The following is an 18408-nucleotide window of genomic DNA, read 5'->3' as shown; positions in this document are numbered from 1 at the left end:
ATTTCTGGGTAACCACAACTGTTCCTTTTGGGGGTGGCTTTTTTTTTTTTAATTAACCTTTATTCACCAAGTCCCCCAGTCGCTTTGTGTAGTAAGTTAGGCGGTGACGTAAGTTTGCTAATGTACCTTTTAAAGGACCTCACCTCGCCGCAGAGAAAATTAAGCCCTGGAAAGAATTTGGCTCAGCAGCCAGTCATATGCCTTGCTAAAATAGCACAGCCGGCCAATATAGGGAGGAGGGTGTGTGTGTGGAAAAAGACAGGGTTAAGCAATTAATTTTTAAGCACTAAATATTTATTGACAGAGTGTCTCTCCAGGCAGTGTTCACATGCTTAGAGCTGAAGCTTTTAACTTGGCAGTGCTGTTTAAGCAAACAAAGTCAGTCAGTTGAACGCAATGATTAACAGGAAGTTGGGGAGCTGACATAGTGGGCAACCTTTGGCCGGGAGAAGAAGCTACGGTAGAAATCTTAGAGGGATCACTTGCAGAATGGTGACCTCACCCTTCGGTGATTTTAATGTGGGGACGGGGGGACACATCAGAATCAGAATCTTCCCGAGGCGGCTGGTTTTCGTGTGGTAACAGGTGGCAGGTTCACCGGAGAGAGAGCAGAGCAGATGTCCCCAGGAGCTACTTCAGAAATGTGTCATAGAGAGGTTGAAATGAAACACAGCCGCGAATGAGCCAGAAAGGAAGAAAGAAAAAGGACAAAACCGTCGCCTGGAAGGGCCCAGAGCAGTCGATCAGAATTGCGAGTCCCCAGAGGATGATTTATGGATTCCGGAGGCAATGTAAGTTAAATATATCTACACTCTGATCTGATCTCAAGAGGCGTTTACTCACTTTCTGGCTTTGAATGATGGTCTCTTCGAAGCATTGTCTTTTTAGTGTGTCTCTTATCATGGCCCTGATCTTTGTATTTGTTTATAAGAACGAGTTAAGGGAGGATAAGCGTTTTCTGAGGGCTTCTCTGTCCAATGCCTCGCTGTTAGCAGAAGTCTGTCATCAGATTTTTAAGGGGAAGGTTTTTTACCCAACAGAGAATGCCCTGAAAACTACCCTCCGTGAATCTACCTGCTATGACTACATGGCTCAAAGTCACTATATAACAGAAACGCTCTCTAAGGAAGAAGCGGGGTTCCCTTTGGCTTACACAGTGACCATCCACAAAGACTTTGGCACTTTTGAGAGACTCTTTAGGGCGATTTACATGCCCCAAAACGTCTACTGTGTTCACGTGGATGAAAAGGCGACGGACACATTTAAAAATGCGGTGAAGCAATTACTAAACTGCTTCCCAAATGCTTTTCTGGCTTCTAAAATGGAGCCGGTGGTCTATGGTGGGATTTCCAGGCTCCAGGCCGACCTGAACTGCATCAAAGATCTCACGGCCTCCGAGGTGCCATGGAGGTATGCCATCAACATGTGTGGGCAAGATTTCCCCCTGAAAACCAACAAGGAGATAGTTCAGTATCTGAAAGGATTTAAAGGGAAAAACATTACCCCGGGGGTGCTGCCCCCCAGTCATGCTATCGGACGGACTAAATACGTCCACCAAGAACTATTACACCAAAAAAACTCCTACGTGATTAAAACGACAAAATTAAAACCTCCACCTCCCCACAACATGACCATTTACTTCGGCACTGCCTATGTGGCCCTCACGAGGGAATTCGCCAACTTTGTTCTCCAAGATCAGCACGCACTCGACTTGCTTTCCTGGTCCAAGGACACCTATAGCCCCGATGAACATTTCTGGGTGACGCTCAATAGGATTCCAGGTACGTGTGTGTCTCTTAACTTTTGTTCTTGTGAGTAAACGTTGCACGATCGGTACTGAATAAACCGCTTTCAAAAATAGTAAAAAAAAAAAAAAAAACCAAAAATGTTGAATGGGGAAGACCGTTACCGTTTTAAATGTTAATCAAAAAATCTTTCCAGCAGTTCTGCTCCCAGATGTAACTCATGATCCGACTCATGTCCATGGCACAGATGAGGAAACTGAGACATTGTGATGAGCAGGGCAGAGCTAGAGCTCAACCGTCTGACTTGATTTTGCTGCTATGCCACGCTGCCTTTTTGGATCCGTAGACTCACTTCAAATGTGTGCGGCAGTCTCGAGACAGGGCAAAGGGTTGAGGGGAAAGCTGGCTGTGCCTATAAAAGATCAAACCCAATTCTCCTTTAAGGGTGATGTTATTTATAATCGGGAGTAAAGCTCATAAAGTAAATCTGAATGGCAGTTCGGACACTTTTTTTTTTTTAATTTTTAACGTTTATTTATTATTGACAGACAGAGAGACACGGAGTGTGAGCAGGGGAGGGGGTAGAGAGAGGGGGAGACACAGAATCCGAAGCAGGCTCCAGGCTCTGAAATGTCAGCACAGAGCCCGACGCGGGGCTGGAACTCACAAACTGTGAGATCGTGACCTGAGTCAAAGTCGGTCGCCTAACCGACTGAGCCACCCAGGCACCCTCGGACATTTTAATAATGCTTTTGCTCCTGTTGCAAATTCCCATCCTTTCAACATGGGAGCAGGGGACGACTTCAAAATTTTTTATTTGCAAGTTCTTTCCTGGAATCAAACCAGACATTTAGAGGGCCTTAAAGGAATGTGATTGCATGAATGTGCTCAAGGTACCCAGCTAGCACGCGATCCTGCCAATTGTATAAACCAGGTCTCGTAAGCCTGGTATTCCTTTAACTCGATTTCAATTAGCTCTCAGTGGTTACTAAATTAACGGTACCTTCCCTTTGGTCCACGTTCTAAATGAGTTGAATGATCTTAAGTTGTCTACACTGAACTGATTCAGTCTTGCTAGTTCAAATCAAAATAGGAATTCAGATTCACAGCCAAGGGAAAAGCAACTGGAATCAATATGATGATCAGATTCACGGTTTCTTGAGCTTGTTGCTTCATTAAGGCCAAGTACCACTTCCCAAAGGGCCTGACCACCTGGGTGGACCTCGCCTTAAGTGTTCATTCATTCCGTGTCCAGGTAATTCTCAGAGACGCCCAGGGCTGCGAACCAGGTGCCTGTTTTAGATGTTGTTATACAAAACTTCATAGACCTAGAAACCTGTTTTTTCTCCCCAACCACTTGAAAACAACCTCTTTATTTATTTTTAAGGTTTTTTAAAATTTTTATTTAAAAGAAAAAATTTTTTCAATGTTTATTTAGTTTTGAGAGACAGAGACAGAGTGTGAGCGGGGGAGGGGCAGAGAGAGAAGGAGACACAGAATCCGAAGCAGGCTCCAGGCTCTGAGCTGTCGGCACAGAGCCTGATGTGGGGTTTGAACTCACGAACCGTGAGATCACGACCTGAGCTGAAGTCAGACCCTTAACCAACTGAGCCACCCAGGTGCCCCTAAGATTTATTTTTAATTGAGGTATAATTGATATATAACCTATTAATTTCAGGTATAAAGCATGGCTTACTGTTTGTAGATATTGCAAAATGGTTACCACTATAAATTTTATTTTTCCCGTGATGAGAACTTGTTTGTATGTGTGATGAGAACTTTTAAGAGCTTTCTGAATAGCAATTTTCAAATATATTGTCAGAGAGGAAAAAATTTACCTCTTCTCTTCAAAGTTCTTCTGGCTGGTCTAAAAATTCATTTGACACGAGAGGAATTAACGAGAAGGGGGGAAAAAAACCCAAAATTTAATTAGGGCATGAAGAGACCCAGTAATGAAAGTGAGACCCAGAGAAATGACAAGGGCATCCAACTTTTATACATTTTAGACAAAGAGACAATAAATCTGTGAGGAATTGACAGGACAAAGAAAACTTATTTTGGGAAGCTTCAATCAGTAAGAAATTCTAAACAGGATTTGGGCTGAGGTAGTGAATTAATAGAAGTACCAAGGTTTGTTTATATATTCTTCTCAGCTCTGAATTTCCTACCTCTGTTGATAAGGATGTGTCTTCATCTCCTGATACAGGGAAAGTAGCTTTCACATGGGAGATTTACTTCCTGCTTTCTGGACACAAAGGGGAAAGGCGAGGGTCAGGATGTTGTTTTTGCATTGACTCTTTCTTTCAACGTTTATTTATTTTTGGGACAGAGAGAGACAGAGCATGAATGGGGGAGGGGCAGAGAGAGAGGGAGACACAGAATTGGAAACAGGCTCCAGGCTCTGAGCCATCAGCCCAGAGCCCGACGCGGGGCTCGAACTCACGGACCGCGAGATCGTGACCTGGCTGAAGTCGGACGCCCAACCGACTGCGCCACCCAGGCGCCCCAACACTGTCTCTTTCTTAAGTAACTTTTATTCAAAATAATCAAAATGCCAAAATGGCACATTTTGAAGTGGACCGTCCTTGGCCCCCACAATACAAAATGCTGTCATTAACGGCAGTCACCATGCTGAACACACTCCAAACTTATTTATTTTAAAACTGGAAGTTTGCAACTTTTGACCACCTTTACCCATTTTGCCTACTCCCCCCCCCCAATCTCTGGAAACCATAAATCTGGTCTCTGTATCTGTGACTGTTTTGTTGGTGGGGGTGGTGTTGTTTTTCCCAGATTCCACATATAAATAAGATTATATGGTATTTGTCTTTCTTTGTCTGACTTATTTCATTTAGCATAATGTCTTCAAGGTCCATCCATGTTGTCAAGAATGGCAAGATTTCTTTCTTTTCTATTTTTTTTATGGCTGAGTAACATTTATATATAAAAAATATTAATATATATAAAAATTTAAATATATATTTAAAAATATGTTATTTATATATTTATATAATATATAAGTATACATAAGTAATAACTATATTATTTATATATTACTTATATATTTACATAAAATATAATGTATATTTAAATATATTAATATATAAATATAATCTATATAAATATATTATATATATATTAAATATATATAATCTATATATTATATATAAATATATTTTATATATATTAAATATATATTTAAATATATATTTTTTTATATAAATGTTACTCAGCCATAAAAAAATAGAAAAGAATGAAATCTTGCCATTCGTGACAACATGGATGGACCTCGACGACATTTATTTATTTATCCATGCACCCACTTACGGATACTTAGGTTGTTTCCATGTCTTGGCTATCGTAAATAATGCTGCAGTGAACATGGACTGCCATATCTTTTTCATCTAGTGTTTTTGTTTTTTTCAGATAAATATCTAGAAGTGGATTGCTGGATCATAGGATAGTTTTATTTTTAATTTTTGGAGGAACCTCCATATTGTTTTCCCTGGTGGCTGCACCAACTTACAGTCTTACCGACAGTGCAAGAAGGTTCCCTTTTCTCCACATCCTCGTCAAGACTTGGTATTTCTTGTCCTTTGATAAACAGCCATTCTAGCAGGTGTGAGGTGATATCGCATAGAGTGCTTTTTAAAATGTGGTTTTCCAAAAGCTGGAAGACGTGACGTTGTAGAGATAAAAGAAATCAGGACTCAAGAAAGTGTGGTGGGGGAGTCATGACCATATAGTTGTCTATGTGGAATTCAGTGTCCAGAATGAAGGAGGTAAAAGCCCCACTTCTCTCTTACATGTTGCTGGGATCAAGTATGATGCAGACTGTTCAGGTATAATCACCATGCTTTAAGGGAGGCATTGACAAAGCAGCTTCCAAAGATAGCTTTGGAAAGAGGCCAAACCCCATTTTTTCTCTACAGAGGACCAAGACAAACAAAAAGCATATTCGATCTGAAAAAGATTTGAAGAAGAATCGCTATCTTCACATAATGAAAAGATTTGGGCATTTGGGAGAAGAATCCAGGGTTAGTGGTGGGAGATATAAAAACCCATCAGTCTGGGATTAGAATGGGTAGTTTCCTCAGTGGTGCACAAACCCAAGGGACATGGAGACACAGAGAAGGAGAAATGCTGTAAAGGCGCCTCATTTATCAAGTGTTAGACAAGATGGCCTTGTCTCTTCCACTCCGAGGGTCTGCGATTCTAAAGGAGGATTCTAATCAGACACCCCAGCTTCTCAACCTGATTTATCTGGTTGGAAATGGACTTTTACACCTCTGGTTAGCAGTTACAGATCAGTGAAACAATGGAAAACAAATGTGCTGTTCCATGCTTTTCAAAAATGTAGAGGAGTGAGCCCTTGAAGTCGTTTCTGTCTTATGTGTATGTCGGATCCTTTCTGGAAGCCAGTGTCCCTTCCCTGGGGCGGGCCTGAGTATAGTGCTTGGTCATGAGGAGGGAAGGGAACCGAAAACTTAAGTGGCTGTCTTGTTTAACTACTGCTCTTGCTGTGTGGAAATCTGAGTCCGTTCTATTTTGAGGGCACTTCTAGTTGACAGACGAATTGGTGGTTGGTTGTTTAGGATATTTTAAGATTATTGTAGTTGACTGTAGCGATTGGGGGCTTATTAGGCTTCTCAAAGAAGTCACAGGTCAGGGGAAAGAAATCTCACAGACAAAATGGCCTCATGGGGAACTAGAGCAACGCCACCCAGTGGAAATATACTGTGAGTCATAAATGTAATTTTATTTTATTTTTTATTTTTTAATGTTTATTTTTAAGAGAGAGAGAGAGAGAGAGCGCGCGAGGAGGGGAGAGGCAGAGAGACACGGGAGATGTAGAATCCGAAGCAGGCTCCAGGCTCCGAGCTGTCAGCACAGAGCCCGACGGGAGGGGTGGCTCGAACCCACGAACCGTGAGATCATGACCTGAGCCGAAGTCGGACGCCTAACTGACTGAGCCAGCCAGGTGCCCCCATAAATGTAGTTTTAGATTTTCCAGCAGCCACATTAGAGAGCAAGAAAAATCAACAGGTGCCATTAATTTAAGTAATATATTCTATTTAACCCCGTATACCCCAAATATCATTTGGACACGTGGCTGGGAGCTATGGTAACGGGTGTACATGTACCAGGCACCCTCCCCACTCTGGGTAAAATGGTCGCATGATAGCAACGCCATCGCAGCAACGTTGAGAAGTCAGCCACGCTTGTGTCCCAGCGTCTTCATCCCTGTTCCCTTCCTTTGCTTCGCCTGCTTCTTTTTCCTTATCTGAAATTCCTACCCCTGCCTCAGAGCTTCCACTCGTCTCTGGTGCCCCCTGCCCCATGGCTTATACTTTCTGCGTCTTTCCACTCTGCTGCCAGAGTCTGTGCCGTTCTGTTTATACCAATTTCTCGCCGTGTCCCCTTCAGATACACCCAGAGTCTTGCTTTGCGTCACGTGGGAATGGCACGGGTGATCATCTCTGTTCTCATTTCGCATCACTTCGTAGGGTGCCCCGGCCTTCTCTATAGATGACTGACCTTCATCTGGGTCCCAAGTTGCTGCAGTCAGCGTGACCAGGGTGGCCGGGTCATGTGGCTTAAAGCACAAAACGAGACGTGGCCCCCCCTGTCCATATAGTAAGTTCCTTAAGGAGCAGCAGGTCCTCTGGAAAGCCTCAGAAGGGAAGAACTTGTGCCTAGTCCAGAGGAGAAGGTGCTCAGGAGGACAAAAGGGGCACAGAAAGGGGGTTCGCGTGTGGTCTTGAAGTGATTGCTCCCCACCCGCCACCCCCAATAAATAGAAATTTAAAAAAATAAAGAAGTTGCCTAATAAATTTCACAAGCTGTTGTGAAGTCAGGGCTTCCTGCCCTTCCTGCTTCCTCTCTCTACCTCCATCTCCCGCCCCCCTCTAAACTCTCTCCTCCCCCACCTCTTCTCTTTATTCCAGTCCGCAACAAGATGGCACCCTCTTAATCCTCTGACATAGCTGGGCATGGTTTCCAGTTGCGGAAAAGATCCATCTGTAGACACCTCCACTTTCCTTCTGAATTACTTCTGAGTTGCTCACCTGGGTTGCGTGGTTTTGCCTGGGTTAGGGACTTTTAGGGGGTGTTGTGCTGGTGGAATGTTCCTTGGATTTAAAGATTTAAAAACTGACCAATGATTTCTGCCTCACTTGCTACAAAGGAGCATTCGTAATATGATTCCGTGGGAGTTTCTTTGGAATTCACATTAAAATCTGAATGAGTGAAAAAAAGAAACCTGACAGCAGGTTTTGTTGGAGATGGGGTGGGGGGTGGGGGTCGGAAAGGAATGTCATGGTGCCTGGGGGGGATGAAACAGAGAAATGAAGAAAACTGGAGATCATGGACCTGGAAGGCAGACTCCCTGCTTCTCATTTTTCTCTCCCCCTGGAGCTAGCCTATGGACCAGAGCTGATGGTTTTCTGTGCCATCCATGTACCCCAATGCCCTTGGTAGGGGAGGCCTGTTGCTGTAGATTCCATACTAGCTTGACTCTACCATTATCTGAGATTGACTGATCTCTTTAGTTCCAGTCTTTATAGAAATGCGATGTTGAGATGCCAAGCTCTTGAGTCAGGGAAGAGCGGATCTGAGTCACAATGGTCCTGGGAACTCATGCTTGTGGCCCCAGTGACTGGGCTGATATCTTCTAGACCCAGACCGAATTCATGCTCCTCAAACGCATTATGTTCACGGAGCTTCCAAGATCCACTGGGCGTAAGGGGTGGGCTTGCAGTGGGGGGAAAGTTTGGGGAGGTAAGCCTTACAGGTAGCTTGAACAATCTCTTCATGTATCTGTTAGAAAATACCAATTTTTGTCAACTTACAGGAAAGGGAATCGGTGAATGGGGAATCAGTTCTTTTCAAGGAAATGTGGTCTCTTGAGAAGAGGATAAATGGTGTGACAGACTTCACCTTTATGTAGATAATCAAGGAAATGCTAGTATTAGGGTTTTTTTTTTTCTCCAGAAGAGATGGGGGCACGTCAGGGGGAAGTAGTTTGTAACCTGTGAATGGTCCCATCTGTGCTGTATTTTTGTCTGCCCTCCTTCCCTGATCAATGGATTTGTTCTTGGGGTGTTCTGTGGCTCATATTCTCTCCTGAATTTTCTATTTATCCTTCCTCATGAAGTTAGGCTATTTTTTCCCGGTTCTTTTCTCTCAAGAGGATAATTCAGACCTGTGTCATCTTGCCAATTTCACCCTGATAGGAACAGGGCACTTAGAAATACAGTGTCTTCTATGTTATAAGTTATGGAATAACAAGCTTACTTGCTTCTGATGACCCAACGGAACCAAGGACCGCTGGAGATTTTGACTGGCTTTTTTTTTTTTTTGAGTTTTTAAAAAGATTATAATTTCTGCAAATCAGAAATTGCCCTACAATGTAGTTTAGTTGATTAATGTGCATTTTACATAGCCCCAAGTATTAGTCTCAAAAATAGTTGGCCTAATAATGATGATGTACATGAACAAGTTTGCTTTGTTAATTATGCCATCTTCTGGGATTTCTGAGGAAGAACCAGAGACATGACCCTAACTTCATTAAATTAAGATACTAATATTTGGACTTAATCAATGTAATGAAAATATTATGAATCCTTAATGTTCAGAAATTACATCTCTTTCTTCGGCAACTCATCTTAATTTTATACCGAGGAAGATCAAAGTAGATTGAAGAGAAAGAAAAAGTAAGGGCCATCAGGCCTCACAGAACTGGAGTCAGGGGTCAATTAGAATGCATTCCAGACTTAAGAGGTCTGTGAAGTGCGTTGAATAAATGATCTAAAGATCTGTTTACCCCCGGGAGTCAGAGGTGGCTGCTATTTGCTGGTGGGATTTAAAGCAGACATCTTGGCTCCTTGTCAGCCTGTTGGAAGGATTTGGCACATTGTAGGAACTCGGTGTTCAAAAAGAGGGGACACAGACTAACTTCTTAGATACTGATTTTTTGAAGGTTGAGTGTTACTATTCCAAAACTTCTGTGTGTGACAACAAACAAAGAAACAAATTAAAAAAAAAAAAAAACCCCAAAAACCATGAACGTTTGGTTTGGAAGGTGCAGGGATATTTTGCTAGAAATGGGGTCTGTGGCCCATGAGGTGACCCTCCCGCTCCCCCAGCTGTAGCTTTTCTTAGCCATGTCAAATGTGTAGAGCCTTAAGAAGTTGGTTTCTCTTTCCTCTTATTAGGAAGGAGGGTTCCGTGACTGGTTGAAAGCCTCCCACTCTGCCAGGCTTCTGTCATCTAGATTGGTCCAAAGACAAATGGTCTCTCCACCCTTGCTGGGTACCATCCCCTTGTTCTAGAATGTTCTTCACTCTCCCTGTTCGTGCTCGGCACTTCTTAAGATTCAGCTGATATGTCACTTCCTCAGAGAAGTTTCCCTTCTCCTTTCCTCCCCCACAGAGGCAGTCACCCTCCCCACCAACTCTACTCCTCGGTGGATTCTAATGTCTCCTCCCTGCATTTTAACTAAATGCGTGGATCTCAGGTTCCCACCTACCACACGTGCCCCAGATGCGAGAACGTGAACTCAATGATGGGCACCAGGACTGAGATATGTGCCTAGCCTTATCATTCTGCGGAGTTCCCGTATAATGTTGACTGAGGAGCGGATGAGTCGGACAGAGGAGCCCTGTTGAGCTTGTCTAATACAAGATTTTCTACAGTGAGGACAATCCTTTTTTTCTTCACATTTTTTTTCTGTTTCTTAATTTAATTTTATTTTTTAAATTTACATCCAAATTAGTTAGCATCTAGTGCAACAATGATTTCAGGAGTAGATTCCTTAGTGCCCCTTAGTGTCCCCTTTAGCCCATCCCCTTTCCCACTCCCCCCCACCCCCCACCACCAGTAACCCTCTGTTCTCCATATTTACGAGTCTCTTCTGTTTTGTCCCCCTCCCTGTTTAAAAAAAATTTTTTTTTCAACGTTTATTTATTTTTGGGACAGAGAGAGACAGAGCATGAACGGGGGAGGGGCAGAGAGAGAGGGAGACACAGAATCGGAAACAGGCTCCAGGGTCTAAGCCATCAACCCAGAGCCTGACGCGGGGCTTGAACTCACGGACCGCGAGATCGTGACCTGGCTGAAGTCGGACGCTTAACCGACTGCGCCACCCAGGCGCACCCCCCTCCCTGTTTTTATATTATTTTTGCTTCCCTTCCCTTATGTTCATCTGTTTAGTCTCTTAAAGTCCTCCTATGAGTGAAGCCGTAGGATATTTGTCTTTCTCTGACTAATTTCACTGAGCATAATACCCTCCAGTTCCATCCACGTAGTTGCAAATGGCAAGATTTCATTCTTTTTGCTTGCCAAGTAATACTCCATTGTACATATGTACCACATCTTCTTTATCCATTCATCCACCGATGGACATCTGGGCTCTTTCCATACTTTGGCTATTGTCGACAGTGCTGCTATAAACATGGGGGTGCATGTGTCCCTTCGAAACAGCACACCTGTGTCCCGTGGACAAATGCCTACTAGTGCAATTGCTGGGCCGTAGGGTAGTTCTATTTTTAGTTTTTTGAGGAACCTCCACACTGTTTCCCAGAGTGGCTGCCCCAGCTTGCATCACCACCAACAACGCAAAAGAGATCCTCTTTCTCTGCACCCACACCAACATCTGTTGTTGCCTGAGTTGTTAATGGTAGCCATAAAAGGTATAATGTGGTATCAGATGACAATTCTTTTTTTTTTTTTTTTTTAAATTTTTTTTTTCAGATGACGACAATTCTTAAGCTTTGCAGAAAGTTTATTTTCTTTTCAGTTCTGGTTCAGCTTTTAAGCAGTCCACAAGGCAGGGGTCCTGTTCCCCAACTTCCCATCTCCTTTTCCAAAGGATAAGCCTATGCTGAATCCACTGGAAAACACTCGTGGGAGTGCAGTTGGCCTGTGGGAGTTCTTAGCCATCGGATTGCTAAGGTCAGCATAATTTACCCTCTTTATACATTTTGGAGATGGAAGTTGTACCTTTCAGTTTGGGTCTGGAAAAGTGAAATCAACAATGAAGGGAATTCGCCAGACTCATTTTGGCCTTGAGAGGCTTTGTTTTAAAATATCCAGAAAATAAGGGCGCCTGGGTGGCTTAGTCGGTTATGTTTCCGACTTCGGCTCAGGCCGTAATCTCCAGGTTTGTGAGTTCGAGCCCTGCATCGTGCTCTGTGCTGTCAGTGTGGAGCCCACTTGGGATCCTCTCTCCTCCTCTCTCTCTGCCCCTCCTGTGCTCTCTCTCTTAAAAATAAACTTTATATAAAAAATAAATAAAATATCCAGAAATTATAGTCAAAGATATTTGACTACAACTTGAATTCTCTGTGTAATTGTAAGGCCCCAAACAGGCCCCTTGGCCTTTATGCCAGATCTTCCCCTGGGCCCTTCTTTGCCTGGAAAAATCCTGATTTTCTTTGAAGGGTGGAGCTGAGTTGTACCATCGCTGTGAACCTTTGACAAGCCCCAGCCCCAGGCCGAATCCACCTTTGTCCTCTGTGCCCCGGCTGCTCTGTTTTTGCCAAATAGATAGCCCTTATCTTTGGTTTTGTCATTTTAGCAGCTGCCTGGCCTCATGGAATGCGGGCCTGGAGGGTCCTGAGGGCTTTACCTTTTTGCCAGCCTCAACCCACACAAAGCTGGGTGTCAGATTGAATTTAATTCACCTTATGTTGTCACTATGAAATAAATAGGGTGTTGCTTTCAGGCAAATCCAGAAGTTTCCTACTGTCCATGTCTGGACAGCCTACAAGAGGCTGATGGAAATTGCCAGCTGCTTTGTCAACCCTGGGTTTAGGTGCTGTAAAGCCTTTCCAGAAGCCATGAGTCCTTACGATGTCAGGAACTGGACAGATAACCTTTTCTCTTCCCCTAAATTCACAGCTTCTTTGAGGCAGTATTTACATATCGCAAAATTGAGGTATGCAATTCAGCCATCCAGTTCACACACCTCGAAACACCAAATTCCCCCATTTCAAGTCTTCAACTCAATGAGTTTTAGGATATTTATAGAGAAGTGCAACCATGACCCCAGCCTAACTTAAATCATTTTCGTCACCTCGTGTGCATTTACAGCCACTTTCTATTTCCACACCCAAACCCCACTTTTCTGTCTGCCTGGATATGCCTTTTTTGGACATTAAATATAAATCAAATGATATATGTTTTGTCATGTCTGGCCCTTTCTACTTTGTGTGTTATTTTGAATCAGTACTTTGCTCCTTTATATGGACGACCTACTATTCCATAATATGGTTATAACACATTCTGTGTATTCATCCGTTGATAGAACATTTGGGTTGTGTCCACCCTTTGGCCCCTAGGAATGATGCTACTGTGAACATTCCCGAACGAGTCTTTGTATAGACACGTGCTTTCTTTTCTCCTGGGTAGATTCCAAGAGTGAGATTGCCGATCCATATGGTAACTCTCTGTTTGGCACTTTGAGGAGCTGTCAAGGTGGTTTCCAAAGCAGGTGCAACCTCTCACGTTCCCAAGGGCGGTCGGTGAGGGTTCCAATTACTCCACAGCGTCACCAGCCCTTGTTACCGCCTGTCTTTTTTATTTACACCATTCTAGAGGGTGTGAAATTATACCTGCGGTGTAGGTTTGCCCCACTCAAACGAACAACAACGTTGAACGCCTTTACACGTGCTTGGTGGCCTTTGGTGTATCTTCTTCGGAGAGGATGAACTCCCTTTTGGGCATTATTTCTTTGACTCTTGGTATTATTGCAATCCTATTTTATAGACGGAGAAACAGAGGTATGGAGAATTTGCAGTACTTGCCCAAGGACACCTGGCGTGGAAGTACCAGAGCCAAGATGGTTATATTCATTTTGAAGATGGTGTGGATTAAGAGATGAATTTGTCCAACACTGAGTTAAGGACACACTGCATGGCCAGAGCGTTAGGGTTTCTGCCTCTTGAATCCTCTGACTAAGCAATCGGCTAAGACTCTTTTAAAAAATAAATATGGCGGGGGACCTGGCTGGCTCCACTGGTGGAGTCATGTTGATCCCCTGGTCGTGAGTTCGAGCCCCATGTTGGGTGTAGAGACTGCTTAAATAAATACGCTTAAAGAAAAGAAAATCTTTAAAAAGTAAGTAAAGCAACCCTTGTAATTGAGACGCTCTTCGAATACGTGGTTGTGGTGATATGACCCTTTTTCTCTGGGTTTATGCATACCATAATTCCTCCTCTTTTTAAGAACCAAATGGCTGCAATTCCTTCCTTTCTAATAAAACCCTGTTGGCTATTTCAGTCCACGTCCTTATCTTTGCTCTTCTCTAGAAGTGAGAGGAAGGGTTTGTGCGGGGGTCCTGGTTAGAGTTTCTACAGCTTTGAGTCTTTGTTCCTTTCATTCCTCAAGAGTCACCCGATGGCTGTGGTCTCCATTTTGGGGTGTGTTCACTGTCATTCGAACACCAAGAAAAGCAGGAGGGGGGTTTGTTTAAAGCCACATCGGTCTACTGCTTCCAATACTAATTCTTGTGTTACTGAGCTTGACAAATTTAGGGCAGTGTCTGACAGGGTTTCGTAACCATTTTTTACCTCAGAGGATTTGTAAATGTGTCTCTGTGTGTAGTCTTCTCCTTATTAGGAACGAAGTGAACTTCAGATTCCTGCAATGCATACAATCCTGCCTCACCCCCTTCTTGCCTTGGTGAAAGATCGTAACAATTTTTATGGAAGGTAAAGCCACCCTTGTAGAATTTTCCATTCACATGCTGAGCCGTGTGCAGCTGTTTTTAGCAGCTCTTGGGACTTTACAGGGCTCAGTCCTGTTCTGTCTGACTCCAGTGTCTTCGGTTTCATGAATCAGGCAAAAGCCAGGCGAGGGATGAGGCTTGAGGCTCTGGTTGTTTACTCCCTCTGAAGCCATAAAAGGGAAGGTTGAGACAGGAGGGGAAAGGAAATCAATGACAAAGCAGCATTGGGGATGAAAGAACTCGCAATGATAGGTCGCTATTGACAAAATGCGGGTCCTGAGAGTAGAGACCTTGACTTGTTCTGAAGGTCATAGTACCCAGCACAGCCGAATGCACAGTGCAGCTGGAAACAGCTGGGCCTTTTTCCAAAGTGTGAGCGTGCTTTTAGCTTCTTCCCGAACTGTCTCCTGTAACAGCAACCTCTTTCCTGGTTATGGTTTGTGCTCACAGCTGTGCCTGTGTGTGCCAATGGGCTGGCGGTGGTCACAGACAAGCTGCATGTTGAGATATATATATGTGTGTGTGTGTGTGTGTGTGTGTGTGTGTATGCACATATATTTTTAAACTGATGCCAGACAAATCATTGTTTTCAATATATGTCATGGGGTAAAAACTGCGGAAAAGTATTCCTTTAATAAAGCATCCCGCAGTAGATCCTACATTTCAGAATCTCAGAGGGGCAAGATTTCCAGTTGCTCGTAAAATGTAGGGAAGAGCTGAACCCAGTAACGGAGCGTCGATCTTCAGGTAGCATCATTATCCTCTGTTAATTCCACAAAATGGGCATATTTCCACATTCTGGACAGCCCCAACATTGGCAGTTTTGTTGACGTCAGTAATGCACATTGTATCAAAGAAGAAATTTTGTAGACCAAATGCTTTCTCAAGGAGAAAGCAGAAAGACTTGACATTGAGGCTTCATTGAGTGAGTCATTTAAGTGCCACAAAAATCCTCTGAGGGAGGTAGATATCATTACTTGCAACTTGCAGATGTGGAAACTGAGGCCTCGGAAGGTAAAGTGATTTAATCTAGGTTTGTTTGACCTTTAATTCAGGATCGGTCTAATCCACCATGCTGCCCTGTAAGAGCACCCACATCTGAAGCAGTGTATTTAAAATTTGTTTTTTTAACATTTATGTATTATTGAGAGAGACAGAGTGTGAGCAGGGGAGGGGCAGAGGGAGAGGGAGACACAGAATCCGAAGCAGGCTCCAGGCTCTGAGCTGTCAGCACAGAGCCCGACGTGGGGCTCGAACTCACAAACCGCGAGATCATGACCTGAGCTGAAGTCGGATGCTTAACTGACTGAGCCACCCAGGCGCCCCTGAAGCAGGGTATTTAATGGAAACATGACTGGGGGAAAAAGAGAGAGAGAGAGAGAGAGAGAGAGAGAGAGAGAGAGAGAGGAACCAAAAACCAAACTCTTAATTAAAGAGAACTGATGGTCACCAGAGGGAAGGTAGATGGGAGAATGGGTGAAATGGGTGATGGGGATTAAGGAGTGCACCTGTGATGAGCGCTGGGTAAAACCGTTGAATCGCTCTATTGCGCACCTGAAACTAATACAACACTGTATGTGAACTCTACTGGAATTAAAATTAAAAAAAAAAACCTAACCAAAAGATACTCTCCTACGTGCTCTAGCACAATGATCCAGTGACACATCACCACTCTTTCAACCACAGACCCTATTCCAGTCTTACTGGTTATCCTAAACATGTCCTTCATAAATCTGGCATCTGATCAACACTCTCAAGCTGCCCTAGCGGTCCTACCTCTTTAATCTCCTCAAATTTGAAACAATTTCTCCGTCTGTCGGTGTCCTCTCACATCTTATCATTTTCGAAGAATGCAGTCCTGATGTTTCCTCATGATTCGATTCAAGTTATGCCTCTTGGGTAGAGATACCAAAGAAATGATGCTGTGGAAACACATTAGTTGACATTCATCTATAAGGTAGAGCCTTCTCTTCTTCCCGTGTGTTTGTTTGTTCATATCCCTGTGAACATGGATTCCCATTTCACTCACTGGGTTCCAATCCATTACAACTTGTAGTTATCTTTCTGCTGAAATTATCCTAGGCTTAGCCAACGGGGGCTGCTTCAAGCTGGCTGTTGTGTCCCTTCAACACCGTGATTCTTTGAGAACTTCCTTCCTTGCATTTAACCTGTCTTGGAACCAGTCATTTTCTTCAAGGAACCCAGTTCCATTTCATAGAGAACGATATTTAGAAGCCACGGTCTGGGCCCTCAAGCGCATGATTACTTCTACATCTTCTCAGGGCTCTGAGCTAGAAAAAAATACACATGTGTGTGTAGGCATAACATCTGTCTACACACATGACACACATTCATGCGTGTGCATTCTCAAACAGGTACTCCAAGTCATTCACATATTCACACGCACATGCCCGTCCATAGTTTAGGTTTCCAAATACATATTACAACCATAAGTTCACACTGAGATCTCCAGTTCCAATCCAACAACACGGGGTTTCTTCCCTCCACTTCCTTCCCTAGCAGCGAGGAACCCAGCCCTGGTTCGCCTCAGTGCCTTCACGGATTTCCTTGCTCCCGCCCTGTGAAATCAGTCCTCCTCAGGGTGCTTAGCTGAAATGCCCACCCCACAACATGCTCCCAGGATCCACCTCCCCCTGGCTGTAGCTTTAGCCCCTGGGAGAGACCAGGAGCTCGGAATGAATTTTGATACTTTCATAAACTTAGTTGTGTTGGGAGGCCGTTCAGTACGTCAATATGTAAAATACAAAGTTTGGCTCCAACTCTACCTGACATGGTGAGCTTTGGTAATATGTTGGGCCTCTCTGAGTCTCACTTGCTCATCTGTAAAATGGGGCTAATAACGGTGCTTACTTTGCAGAGTTGCTGTGAGCCTTGAATGATGCTCTCTGTGAAATGCTGACCGACGACTTGGCACCTGCCGAGTATTAACTCAAGTGTTATCTTTATCAGTGTTGTATGGGTCAGAGACCCAGCAGGAAACCCACAGCGTACTTAGAAATTGGGCTAAGCAAGAAAGACTTACCACAGGGGCTATTTCTGAAGGTGTGGGCAGAGTGGAGGGAAACTCTAAGGGGTATTACAAAACCGAGGGCCAGTAATAGTGGAACTATTACCATTTCTTGACCTGAAAGGAGTGGTTGCAAAAAAGTGCTGTGGCCAGGGGCCCTTTGAGAAGAAAGAACTTCAGTCAAAGGAGGCAGCTCTCCTGCTGAGGATGGCAAGAAAAGAGCTGGGGAGCCAGCCACTTGAGCCCTGTCTTGTGCCCTCATTGGCAAACCCAATGGGAGCCAGAGCTGCTTGATCCACTCCCTATATGTCAGCCCTCTTACAGGGTGGAGAACAGAGGGAGGGATCTACAAGGGCCAAATAGAGGGGTGTCTGGCTGGCTCAGTCCGGAGAGCATGTGACTCTTGATCTCAGGGCTGGGAATTCGAGCCCCACATTGGGTGTAGAGGTTACTTACGAATAAAATCCTTAAAAATATATCAACGGGGGTGCCTGGGTGGCTCAGTCAGTTGACCGTCCAACTTCGGTTCAGGTCATGATCTCGCGGTTCGTGAGTTCAAGCCCCACATCGGGTTCCCTGCTGTCAGCCTGTCTGTGTGGAGCCCGCTTCAGATCCTCTGTCCCTCTCTCTTTGCCCCCTCCCCTGCTTGTGTTCAACCCCACCCCCCACTAAATAAATATATATATATATAAAGGGACGCCTGGGTGGCTCAGTGGGTTAAGCATCTGACTCTTGATTTTGGCCTAGGTCATGATCTCATGGTTCATGAGATCAAGCCCCATGTCAGGCTTTGCACTGTCAGCACAGAGCCTGCTTGGGATTCTCTCTCTCCCCCCTCTCTCTGCCCCTCCCCTGTGCTCTCTCTCTCTCAAAAAAAAAAAAAATTAAAAAAAATATATATGGGC

At 44.1% G+C, this 18408-nt stretch overlaps 1 protein-coding gene across 1 annotated transcript in view; it reads left to right on the top strand.

Annotated features, from left to right (window-relative positions):
* The first annotated feature begins 247 nt into the window (after positions 1-247).
* GCNT2 (glucosaminyl (N-acetyl) transferase 2 (I blood group)) overlaps positions 248-18408 on the top strand; it is an 84810-nt gene continuing 66649 nt past the window's right edge. The window contains exon 1 of the mRNA XM_043590839.1: positions 248-1781. Coding sequence (XP_043446774.1) covers positions 857-1781 — 925 coding nt within the window. The 5' untranslated portion in view covers positions 248-856. The remainder of the gene's footprint in view (positions 1782-18408) is intronic.

Source organism: Prionailurus bengalensis, chromosome B2, assembly GCF_016509475.1.
Source record: "Prionailurus bengalensis isolate Pbe53 chromosome B2, Fcat_Pben_1.1_paternal_pri, whole genome shotgun sequence".
NCBI lineage: Eukaryota > Metazoa > Chordata > Mammalia > Carnivora > Felidae > Prionailurus > Prionailurus bengalensis.
Note: the sequence above shows the minus strand (reverse complement) of the source record. Positions and strands in the feature narration are given on the sequence as shown.